Source organism: Gracilinanus agilis, chromosome 1 (assembly GCF_016433145.1).
Source record: "Gracilinanus agilis isolate LMUSP501 chromosome 1, AgileGrace, whole genome shotgun sequence".
NCBI classification, from domain to species: domain Eukaryota; kingdom Metazoa; phylum Chordata; class Mammalia; order Didelphimorphia; family Didelphidae; genus Gracilinanus; species Gracilinanus agilis.
Window position 1 is genome coordinate 85,700,120 of NC_058130.1, and position 12,999 is coordinate 85,713,118.

At 36.5% G+C, this 12,999-nt stretch overlaps 1 protein-coding gene across 1 annotated transcript in view; it reads left to right on the top strand.

Moving 5' to 3' along the window:
* The window catches only part of SFMBT1 (Scm like with four mbt domains 1), a 164,430-nt gene extending 151,661 nt beyond the window's left edge, over window positions 1-12,769 (top strand). The window contains exons 16-21 of the mRNA XM_044672764.1: window positions 3,256-3,365; window positions 4,202-4,377; window positions 7,695-7,873; window positions 8,103-8,348; window positions 10,176-10,304; window positions 12,168-12,769. Coding sequence (XP_044528699.1) covers window positions 3,256-3,365; window positions 4,202-4,377; window positions 7,695-7,873; window positions 8,103-8,348; window positions 10,176-10,304; window positions 12,168-12,308 — 981 coding nt within the window. The 3' untranslated portion in view covers window positions 12,309-12,769. The remainder of the gene's footprint in view (window positions 1-3,255; window positions 3,366-4,201; window positions 4,378-7,694; window positions 7,874-8,102; window positions 8,349-10,175; window positions 10,305-12,167) is intronic.
* The last annotated feature ends 230 nt before the right edge of the window (window positions 12,770-12,999 follow it).

Genomic DNA, 12,999 nt, shown 5'->3' on the forward strand with positions numbered 1-12,999 from the left:
TGACCCATTTCCTCTTGCATCTCTTTTATTTCTCCTTACATCCCTTTCATTTCTCTTTCCCACTTTTCCTCTTCCTCTTTTAATTGGTTTTTGAAGTTGTTTTTAAGTTCTTCCAGAATCTGTGTCCAATCCATGTTTTTCTTTTGGACTTTGTGTTTCCTTTGCTTTCACTGTCCCCTTCTGTGTCTATACTTTGCTCTTTGTCTCCGTAAAAATTCTTTAGAGTTAGGTGCTTCTTTTTTTGTTGTTTGCTCATTTTTCCTGTCTAATTATAGGTAGGCTTGGGGTAATAGTCTGAGGGCTGAGAGCTCTGAGAGTCCCCTCCCAGTGCTGATTCAATTGACCCTTGAGATGCTGATGGCTTAAAGAGTTGTCTCAGGCTTAGGTGTAAGCTTTTGATCTCACTCTGAAATTGATCATGTCTGGGGCTGATCAAATTCTAGCCCCAAGCTTAGGCTCAAGTTTTTGGTCTTTAGGCAAAAAGATTAGTACTTGGTGCTATCAGCCACCCCAAAGTGTGAATTATGTCCTTATACCAATCCCACACTAGAAAGTGCTGGACTGGGGCTACTTACTTCTCCACAGGTTTGAAATTTCAAGGGGTATGGGTTGGCTTGTACCACTATTTGCCCAGACAGGATTTCAGGTCTGCATGTTTGACTTGGGCTTAGCTTTCTGAACTTTGGATAGCAGATGTAGGGTGGGGGTGTGTGGCTTACTCTTGGTTTGCTCTTCTCTCCTTGCTACAGCTTCTTGCTATCTCTGCTCTCTTACCCCAGTGCCCTAGATGTTCTTTGCCTACCTTTTCAGTTTTTCTTTTCTTGAAAGTTGTTTCACTTTGTCTCCTTGTTGGTTCTTTCACTCCTATATTCTTTTTGTGATATATTTTAATCTTGGTTGGAGAGGATTCTCATGGTGGCATAGAGCTGCTCTGGATCACTCTGCCCTCTAGGCTCCACCCCCTGAAGTCCTCTGGCCAGGGATTCTTAAGTTATCTCCTCAAGATCTGTTTTTCATGTCTGTTGTTCTTTCTACAAGACACCTCACATTTATTTTCTTCTTTTTTTTTTTCAGTCTTTTGACTTTACATTAATATTTCTTGATGTCCTGTGGAGTTATTAGCTTATATTTGGCCAATTCAAATTTTTAAGAAATTATTTTCTTGGCTAATTGTACCTATTATTCAAAGTAATTATTCTTTTTTCATATCTTCCATAGTTCTCATTTCTTTCCTGCTTTTCCCCCCTTCTATAGCTCTCAACTTGCTTTTCATTTTTTAGCTCTCTTTTAAATTTTTGCTTTAACTCTAAAGAATTCTGGTTGGACATGTGTCCAAGTTTCATTTTTTCTTTGAGGCTTTGCTTGTAGATTTTTTTTTCCATCATTCCCTTCTTTATTTCTACCTTAAGTTTCCCTGTCACCATAATAGTTCTTCATATAAGGCACTTTTTTGTTTGCTCCTTATGCAACTCTACTTATTGATGCTGGCCTTTGAGCACTTTGTGGGAAATATCTGGCCTACTGTCTGCTTGTGTTCTACTGCAAGTTATACCACTCAGGTAGAGACCTACAAGTTTTCAGTGCTCTCTAAATGATATATTTTTGGACTAACATATGCTTACAACCCCCTGGTCTGAGCTTTGTCAGTTCTGGATCCACATTTAGCTCTTTTGGCTTATTGCTATTTGGGAGTTTATGCTCCTAAAATGTTGCTGGACTCAGCCACTGTTAGCCTGGATTTATAGTGATTGTATAGTAAGGTATAAGAGTTCACATTGAATATTTAACAACAGTCTCACTCCATCGGGGAGCTGGCACCAGCACACCCCTGGATTTTGGCAGAGGTAAGTGAAGAGGGTTACCTGGAAAGAGAAGACTTGGTATGCATGTTTGTGGACTAGGGTGGAGTTGCACATTGTGATCTATTTGAAAGTGTATGAATTGAAACTCTAGAGAAGCAGGATTTCTTAATTTTAAAATAATTTATAAATTTATAAAATGATTTATAAATTTATAAATTAGGATGTCTTAAGACATCCTAAACTGCTCAGTTGTCTTCCTCCACAATCCAAATGGGAGCCCCAAAGCACAAAATCCTCTCTAGCCACTCTTTATTTACTCCTTGTGAGCTTATTACTCAGCCCCTCCTCTGGACATCCCTAGAGTTCTCTGATTTAAATAGTCAGTGAGAGGTGGGCTCAGAGACCTTAACTGCTCCCTCAGTTTTCATCACAGGAAAAAGGCAGGTCTTTGAAAGAGGATACCAACATGCCCTTTCCTAGCCATCACAGGCTATGTCAGTCCATTATGGCTACTGAGCTGACCCTTAATCCTTTTAAGAACTAAACAAAAGAAGAAAGGTCCTAGTCCATTTCATACTCTAAGGGAGAAACTATTTCATTCTGATCCTAAAATCAGACTGTTCTTGAGGGGAAGGGGAGATAAAGGGGAAATTATTTAACAATTCAATATTAATTTTCTACAAAGGACTGTTACTACGGGAAATGGATTAGATTTACACTATTTCCTCATAGAATGGAATTAATTTTGATGAAAAATACAGGAAAACACATTTTAGTCAGTTTAGTTAGGAACTTTCTTACTAGAGTAACTTAGTCAAGGAATGAGCTGCCTTGTGGAGATAGTAACTTTCTAGGTATTCTAGATACTGGTTATTTATGGAATCTCTTCAAAAAGATTTCCTTCCATAGAAAGTTTTTCAGCATTATCTGTTACTTTTAACTTTTAGAAAAAAAGATTAACCTCTCACAAAGAAGGCTGCTCAATTTATATTTCTATTCATTGGGAAAGAATGAGATGGAGTATTTTTAATACAGGAGTTCACTTTTTCATTTAAATAAGAGACTGGAGTAGTGGAATATATCATTAGATAAATTTGGAACTTGGAGTTTTTTGAAGAATCTGCTCAGGTGAAATGATAAAAATTATACAAATACTAGAGAAATTTCAAGTTAGTAGTACATACTTCTAATAGCCAAGTTTTGAAATTTTTAGCCAGGTTCCTTTTACTGTTTGATTTGACTCTCCTGGCAGCAGCTGTGGCTTTCAGTAATATTACTACTGTTCATGAATATTTGACTTGGGCATTTTGATACTAATTCGATTGAATGAAATTATTCTACTGACATGCCTTAACAGTATAAATCAGGCTGACATTACTAATAGTCTAATCTTCTTTTTTCACTCCTGTTATCCTTGTTATACTTTCTGCCTCTTTAAAAAAATGGCTGTTAGGTTCTCACTTTACTGATCAATGCAGCCTATAAACCAAGCCGTGTTCTTCGGGAGCTTCAGCTAGATGAAGATTCTGTGTGGCATGGACATGGGGAAACTCTAAAAGCCAAGTATGTTATCTCCTTTTTTCTCTAGTTGAATGCATAGTTGCAGGAAATTCTACAACTATCCAGAATGTCATTCTGAAGTTTTGAGGAACAAAATTCTATACCTGGAAATACCATTTTAACTGTAACATTAAACTGAATTTCAAACTATTAATCAAATGAAAGAATGCTACAAATAGCTAGTAATAAGAGATATGTAAATCAGTAGAAAACTGATATTTTATCAAATTATCAAAGAGCAAATTAGCAAAGCTTATTACAAAAAGATAGAAATAGCCTTGGAGGAGCTGAAGAAACATAGGCAAAATAATCACTGCTAGTGTATATACCACATGTACCATAATACCATAAGGAGAACAAAATAATTGGTCCCATTTATATTACAACATTTTCATAGCATTTTTTCTGGAAGCAAAGGACTAGAAATAAAGTAAATGTCCATTAATTGAAGAATATCTGAATTAATTGTAGCATATGGATATGATAGAATATTATTGCACTGTAATAAATGATACTTAATTTTTTAAAAACTATAATCAAAACTTATTTTTAGAAGCAGTTTCAATGTGAAGATCTTAAGGTGAGGGCTAGAAGGCTACGACTGCTTATTTCTGTCCGTTAGCAAGAAGCTTTGCTTCTTTATGCATTAATTTATTAGTATAATGTGTAAAAGCAATCTTTTTCAAATTAGATGTGGAAGAAAATTCCTTACTTATAAAGTATGTGAAACATGAAGCAAAATTTAAGAAACAGGCTGTTTGGTGTATACAGTGAGAATTTTCTCTTTGATTTTGGACTACTGATAAATAACTTTGACATCTGAATTCCTCCAATGACAGATACAAAGGGAAAAGCTATCGTGCTACAGTTGAGATAGTGCGTACAGCCGATCGGGTGACTGATTTCTGCCGGAAAACTTGTATAAAATTGGAATGCTGTCCTAATCTCTTTGGTCCTCAAATGGTTCTGGACAAGTGTTCTGAGAACTGCTCTGTATTGACAAAGACCAAATACAGTAAGTGATATTTTAAATACTGGTAACTAATAGCTGTCCTTTCTCCATGAGAAAATGACATTTAAAACTATTTATGGAGCATCTACTAGAATAGATAATTAACTCTCCATTAAATTTTTTACCTCTGGAGTGAATAACAGCCCCTGTGTTCTATATTCTGTTTCTTTTCATACTCAACACGTTTTTTAAACTAAAGAAAATGTTAAGGTAAATAAACAGAACATAAAGCAGGATAGTTTTGTCTACGCTTGGCACCCATAACAAAATTCTAATTTTAATTCTGCTTTAAAGCAGAACCAGTGTCCCTTGACAGAATTAATACAGAGAAAAACTTCATCATAGTCTAAGGAATTATCTGTTAGGCACTTCAAATTCATATAATTAGCTTTCTGAATTCCTTATTCATAAGGTCAGATGATCTCTTAATTAATTTCAACAAACTATATCAGGTTACAAATATGAAAATTGATCTAATTTCTGCTCATAAGGAACTTGTAGGCAGTTGGGCAAATGTAGCATGTGTTGGCACCATGTCTCTAACTTGGTTACATTTAATATTGGCAAGCCTGTAAAGGTGCATGAGCACACTTCTTAAAAATCTTGGGAACCACTCAAATTGATCCTTATTTCTTTTTGAATATTTTTTCTAGTAAATGTCATTGTCAAAATTAATGTAGACTCTAGTGCGAGACTCTCTTCTAATGGGGTGAAATTGACTTAAATCAAAAGTCAGGAACACTCAGTTTTTTCTTTTTCTTTCTAGCATTCTCTAAGGGCATTTTTTGATACATAGTTTTTACAACTAAAGGTGGTCGATATTTTATTTTTGATAAAATTTTCAACTGATTGGCTTTTTTATTATTGAGGCTAACTGAAGCAGATACTAGTAAAACCATAAGGTGTGCCATCATTAGGTTAATCACAGATATTTTGGGGATGTGTTTGATGTGTTTGATCTATTTTAATAAAAAGATAATAACTGTCACTCAAAACAAGAGATATTATCTTTATGTTTGAATGAATGAATGAGAAGTGCTCAGTATATTGCATTCACTGAGATACAACTGCAAAGCTGTCAAAGAGATCATATAGGAAGTAGGCAAGAGAAGGTAGTTTTAGTTTGGGAGGACACAGGGATGATGAGGGGAGTCAGTTAATACAACTTTTTTTAGAAGCAATATTAATATTGATTTTATTAGTGTACCCAAAACTAGAGGTACAAAATGTTATAGAGGGTATACCTTGGTACCAAGGAAATAACAATGAAGTAGCCAGAAGCAGCCTAGTCTGGGATCTGGAACTAGCCAGATGTCATCAGCCAAATGCCTCAGGGCTTGCTGACTCACCACTCTGGACTTCATAGTTCTAGGGAAATAATTCCAGAACTGAATGGATTAAGTCTCCTAGCCTTGGAGGGAGCAGACTTTGAATATTCAGATGGTGAAATTTTTCAACAAAAATTTCCCCTTCTCTACCTCTTGCTTCTCCTTTCTCCACCCACTGAAAAAGAAAGAAAAACAAAACCCCTGTTACAAACATGCATAGTCAAGCAAAATAAATTCTTGCCCTATTCAAAAAAAATGTCTCATTCTACATTAAGCCCATTACCTCATGAGGTAGGTAGTCATGAATCCTCTGGAATTGTGGGTAATCTCTGTATTGATCAGAATTTCCATTTAATTCAATGTTATTTGTATTTATATTTATATTATTATTATTGTTGCCGTTCTTGTAGTATATTTTTTTCTGATCACTTCATTTAGCATTCATTTTATAAAAATTATAAACATTTTCCAAGAGTTTTCTGAAACCATCTCCTTTATTCCATCACATTTATATGACATAACTTATTCAGCAGTTCCTCCTCATTTCCTACTATTATAGGTATTTTTCATCTTTGATATTTTTCCGGTGTACATTAGTAGTGTTATTGTTGGCATTTTGGTGCATAATTCCAGATTGTTTTCCAGAATGGCACAACCAGTTCACAGACTGTCACTTTTGTCAATCTGATAGGTGTGTAAAGTGGTATTAGACTCATTACAGCAGTTTTTTTTTAAAGCCTTCCGTTCTGTCTTAGAATACTAGGTATCTGGTTCCAAGGCAGAAGAGTGGTAAGATTAAGTGACTTGCCCAGGGTCACACAGCTGACTGTGTCTGAAGCCAGAAGTGAACCCCAGACCCCAGCAGTTTTTCATATTACTATCGATAGCTTGGATTTCTTCCACTGAAAATTGCCTGTCATATCTTTCTCACTATTTATCAATTGGGAGAATGGCTCTCATTCTTATACATTTGAATTAGTTATATATGCACACACATCTCAGAAGCATGATGATACTTTCAAAAATGTTATATGAATGCATTATTTTTAATACTATTTTGCTAAATGAGACTTGTTTCTGTCAAGAGCATTACAATCCTTCTAGTCTCCTAGGTTCTCAGCTGTAGTATTATCTTTCATTCTTCACTCTTCCTCCATGTATACATTCAGTTGAGATATCTTGTCATTCTACTTTTAAAACATCTGGGACATGTGTCCTTTTTTATCTGCTTACACAGGTGGCCTCACCTAGTCTTCATTACCTCTTGATTGGACTAATGCTGTGACCTACAGCTTCAGGTCTTTTCTCTACAGTCCATCCTACACACAGCTGGCAAAATGATTTTCCTAAAGTGTAGGTTTGATCATGCCATTCCTCTCTCTTTGGTAAACATCAGTGACTCCCTATTACTTTGAGGATCATATACTCTGCTTGGATTTAAAACCTTTCACAGCCTGGCCCTGAGCTACTGTTCTATGTTTACTGTCCAGTACTCCCTTTATCACACTCTATGGTCTAGCCAAATTGTTGTTCTTACTGTTCCTCACACATGACACTGCCTGTTTCCAGTGCCTGGAGTGCACCCTCCTTTCACCTCACCTCTTCCTCTTAGAATTCCCTTGTTTCCTTCAAAACCTTTGGCATGAAGCATTTCTTGATTCCCTCCCACTAAAAAATTAGCTTATGTTTATTTAGTGTACATTCTGCTTGTATTTACTTATGTACATGTTGTTTTCCCTATTAGAAAGTAACTTCCTTGAGGGCAAGGACTATTTATTTTTGCTTTTGTTTACCCAGTGCCTGGCACTTAGTAAGCATTTAAATATCTATTGATATATTAGCATCATTCATTGACTTTCCTTTTTTTCTTAGTACCTGACCTCTTTAGCACCTTTAGCTCTACTGACATTTGAAAATAGTAGCCTTGAAGTGTCACAGTCATACAGAAAAGTGTGATGCAAAAGTCTCTTCTTTTTTGTCACATTCCTCAAGCACACTATTATGGAAAAAAGAAAAATAAAAGAATTGGACGACCTCCTGGGGGACATAGTAACTTAGAGTGCGTCATAAAGAAAACAAGCAAGAGAAGGAAGAGGAGAAAGAACTTCTTTGTCCATAAGAAGAAGCGCTCCTCAGCATCTGTAGATAACACACCAGCAGGTTCTCCCCAGGTATGTGGAGTGACTGAATCTTAAGGTTTGATAAGAGGCCTTGGAGATGAATAAATTAGAGCCATCTTCAGTGTTTCTCACTTGACAAATATGCTACATACCAATTTCAATAGAAAGCTATTCTGTAGAGCTTGATAACGTGACTCTTGCGTGTGAGAAATGCTTTTACATTGTAAAAACTAATGTTTTTGATAAGTTGTGGGTGATGTCTTATTTTTTTGTGCCATAGGGTAGTGGGTGTGAAGATGATGATGATCAGGATGAAGTAGATGAAGAATCTTTAAGTGAAGATAGTGCCTCTGAACAGCAAGATGAGCTGCAGGAAGAATCAGAAGTGTCAGAAAAGAAATCATGCTCTTCCTCTCCTTCCCAAAGTGAATTGTCTCATTCATTGGCTCAGGATAGAGACAAGAGAAAAAGAAAACTTCGCACTTTTTCTTTCTCTGATGATGAGAATAAACCTCCGTCACCAAAGGTACTCATCTAACAATTTTTTTCTCTTTTGCCCTAGGACAGTGATAGCAAACCTTGTAGAGACTGAGTGCCCAAACTGTAACCCTTTTGTGGCATGTGAACTGCCCACCTTACCCCAGACAGGGAAGAGAGGAAGCGCTCCTCATTGGGCTGCTGGGCAGAGGGGCGGGTGATGGGAGAAATGTTCTCAGGTGCAGTAGAGAAGGAGAGGGGAGCAGCCCCTTCCCACACATATGCCATAGGTTTGCTAACATGCCTCTAGGATTTTTATCTGAATTGAGCTTTTGCAGAAATAAATCTCAGATGAGGTTTTTTATCTCTCTTTATATACTGGAATTTTGAGGAGTTCCCTTTAAAAATGCATTAAGTGCAACAATTACTTGCACAAAATTTTTTGTGGAGATTCTATATGTAGGAAGGAGGGCCCGCCCAGAACATCGTGATTTCTGAACTTCCATTCAAACAAACAGATACACATACACAAAGAGATGCCTGCTTGTTCAGCTTATTAGCAGTGATCTAGTAAAATTGTTCCTTGAGTCTCTTGTGATTGATTCATTTAGATTTGTCCCAATTTGTAAAATCATTGGCACTGTTGATTCTAATAAAGCCATTTTGTTGAAATACTAGAAATCATATAGATATATTCCTTCAACATTTCCTTTAATAAGTGCCTTAGAAGTACAAAACACTGTTATACCTTTTTGGGGAGATTTCAATAATTTTGACAATGATCTCTACCAGTACCATCCGAGTTTTTAGTGGAAAGATGGCATCAAAACAAATGTAATTAACTCTTACTTCTTCCTTTAAATTAATTTCAAAATGATGTCAGCAAGGGGCAGCTGGGTAGCTCAGTGGAGTGAGAGTCAGGCCTAGAGACAGGAGGTCCTAGGTTCAAACCTGGCCTCAGCCACTTCCCAGCTGTGTGACCCTGGGCAAGTCACTTGACCCCCATTGCCCACCTTAACCAATCTTCCACCTATGAGACAATACACCGAAGTACAAGGGTTAAAAAAAAAAATGATATCAGCAAGTAAGCACTCACTAAGAACCTGTAGTGTGTCAAGCACTGAGCTGGGTGCTACAATTACAAAGGCAAAGGAGAAAATCTCCCTGTCTCAAAGAGTTTGAAGTCTAGCCAGATACTGATATAGAATATACAAAATGGATACAAGGTAATTATGGTCCTAAATGATCCCTTGATTTTTAATTTAAAATTTTTGTTTGTTGGAAACACTGGTCATCTCATTTGAGCACACTGCTCCAAAGAAGATTGAAATAAGGTAGGCAACTACAGATTTGAAATGAACTGCATTATATTTTTCTTTAAACGGTTCAAATATTTTTCTTAATTCTTCAACAAAATTAAATTTTCCCTTTGTTTTCTGTGATGATCTTCCTGAATAATACCACAAACATTTATTGAGTACTACAATGTTTGGGGCACTCTGGCCATTTTCATGAGAAATTTTGTCCTAAATCCATTTTATATATAATTCTTCTTTTTTTAAATTTTTTAAAACCCTAATATCTTTTTTTTATATATATCCTTCTATATTAATTTTATTTGTTACAGGGCTGGGTAATGGGGGTTAAGTGACTTGCCCAGGGTCACACAGCTAGGAAGTGTCTGAGGTCAGATTTGAACCTAGGACCTCCTGTCTCTAGGCCTGGCTCTCAATCCTCTGAGCCATCCAGCTGCCCCTCTAAATCCATTTTAAACATAGACTTCACTCTTTGAATAAAAAGTATGTAGACATTGTTTAAGGGTGAATGCCAGAATTTATTGTACTATAAAATTTGCTTTTATTTGGTGGAAATGAAGGAAATAAAGATTGAAGTGGCTGAAAAACTGCAGCTGGACAGTAACCCACTGGAATGGAGTGTGGCTGATGTTGTGCGGTTCATCAAATCTACAGACTGTGCTCCATTAGCAAGAATATTCCTGGATCAGGTACTGTGGATTCCTTCCATTTTTTTTTGTTAATGTGTTAATAAGGAAAGGACTTTAGATCTATTTCAAAACTTTCAACAATTTACCCACAAACCTTTTAAAAGCATGGGCTTTTTTCAGACTAAAAAATAGTAGTTTCATATTAATTTTTCTGAGTTAGAGAAGGGAATAAACATTTCTGTAGTACTTACTATATGTCAAACACTATGCTAAGCATTATAATAGTAATAATTGCTAACATTTATATAAAACTTACTATATGCCAGGCTCTGTGCTATGTGCTTTACAGTTATTATTTCCATACTACAATCCTGGGATTAAGATGCTGTTATTATCCCTATTTTACAGTTGAGGAAATTAAGGCAAACAGAAATTAAAAATGATTTGTCCAGGATCACATTCTGGGTATACCTTCTAGCTTGTATATGAACTGCAACACTTACTTGCCTTCAGATAAGGGAGATGATAGCCCATTTATTTGATCATTATAACATAATATTTCCTAAGTAAAAGGCAGTTCGATGGTGCAATGGATAAAATACTAGATTCAGACTCAAGTTCAAATTCAGCTTTGAGGGTTTGGAGTCAGGAAGACTCATCTTTGTGAATTCAAATTCATCTTCACACACTAGCTACGTGACCCTGGACAAGTCCCTTAATCCTGTTTGCCTCAGTTTCTTCAACTGTGAAATGAGTTGGAGAAGGAAATGGCCAACCACTCCAGTATCTTAGCTGTATGACCCCCCAGGCAAGTCACTTGATCCTGTTTGCCTCATTTTCCTCATCTGTAAAATGAGCTGGAGAAGGAAATGGTAAACCACTCTAGTAGCTTTGCCAAGAAAAACCCAAATAGAGTCATGCAGTCAGGCATGACTGAAAATCTTGAATAATAATGTTTGCTAAGTAATTATAGTATTGATATCCTACCAGATAGACAGATCTAAAAATTAAGTACAGTTTGCTTTAAAGGACTGCAGAGCATATATGTATGGTGTTCCAAAAATCTTAGGCCTATTAACTTACAATTTCACTAGAACTTTTGGGACTGTGTGCCTGCTTATGTTCATGTATATATACATATCTATATATATGTGCATATATATTTGTATTTGAGGCATTGCAGTGCCCTCTAGTCATTGGTGATTAGTTTTAACTTTAAGCAGCAAAAATAGTTCCATTGTTGTTCTTTTTTCTTTCTTTTTAAAAAATTAAACTTAACTGTCTGAGAATCAGTGTTAAGTATCAGTTGCAAGACAGAAGAGTGGTAAGAGCTAGACAATTAGGGTTAAATGATTTGCCCAGGACCACACAGCTAGGAAGTGTTTGAGGTCAGATTTGAATTCAAGACCTCCTATATCCAGGCCTGGCTGCCTATCCATTTGAACCTCTTAGCTGCCCCTCTATTGTTCTTAACAAGTATAAAAATGGAAGGATTTGATTTTAATAATTGGGGAAGTTCAAAACATATTTGTGTATCATCCCATGGAATATCTTTTGATGATCAGATATTCTCAGTGTTCCATGAGTTTTTGGCTCACTTTGTAGAGCAAAAATATACAGAAACTTAACACTCTTAACTTTAGTTAGATGAGCATATAACGAACTCTTTTTTGAGGGCTGCCATTTATTGTTGAATTCCTGAAAGTAAGAGAGAAGTTAATCAAGAGACATTGTTGGTGAATCCACAATGTCATTGGGTTCTGAAGACTTGATAGTAACAAAGATAAGAAAAAGCTGCTTCCTTTGTTCAGTGAAGTCTGAAAAGGATGAGACTTAAAGGATCAACCATTATAAATCCAGTTTGTGATAAATGAACTATTGTACACAATTAATAGGAAACTGTTCTTTTTTATCTCTTGACAGGAAATTGATGGGCAGGCCCTACTACTCCTTACCCTTCCCACTGTTCAAGAGTGCATGGACTTGAAGTTGGGCCCTGCTATCAAGCTTTGCCATCACATAGAGAGGATCAAGTTTGCCTTTTATCAGCAGTTTGCTAACTGAGAAGATGACCAAGGTGAACTGGACCTTTGAAGCACAAATGCAGTGAGCCATTGGTCTCTCTCTGAGATGGCATGCTGACTTTGGTGACTTCCAGATGTCTGCTTGCTGTGATTTTGCACTTTCAGGGAAGGAAGACCACACACATGAAGTAAAACAATGCACACTAAGTGTCTCCCCTGCCAGTGGAATTGTGGTAGTCCTTTGTTCATCAAATTACGTTTTTTTTTTTTTTAAATAAAAGATTGTGGGAAAGGAAAAAGAGACTCCTGTGAGGGGAATAAGTGTCTCACAAGTTAAGGTGGTGTGGACTAAGAACTAAGATTCATATCCTAGGCTGCTGGAAAAGACTTTTTCTTTTGCTTTTCTTTTTGTTCCTTCCCATGGTAGGTTGACATGTTCCCTGCTTCCTTTTCTTGGCTTTAACTTAGCACTGATATAAGGCTGTGCCTTAAGTAAGACCAGTGCTTCATTTTCATTGTTCTTTTTAAGCTTTTTAAAACTAAAAGCAGCTCAATTGGGAAATGGTTTTGTGGAACCAGCTTTCACACACACACACACACACACACACACACACACACACACACACACACACACACACACACAGTGTGTGTGTGTGAGAGAGAGAGAGAGAGAGAGAGAGAGAGAGAGAGAGAGAGAGAGAGAGAGAGAGAGATCCATTTTAGCCCATTTA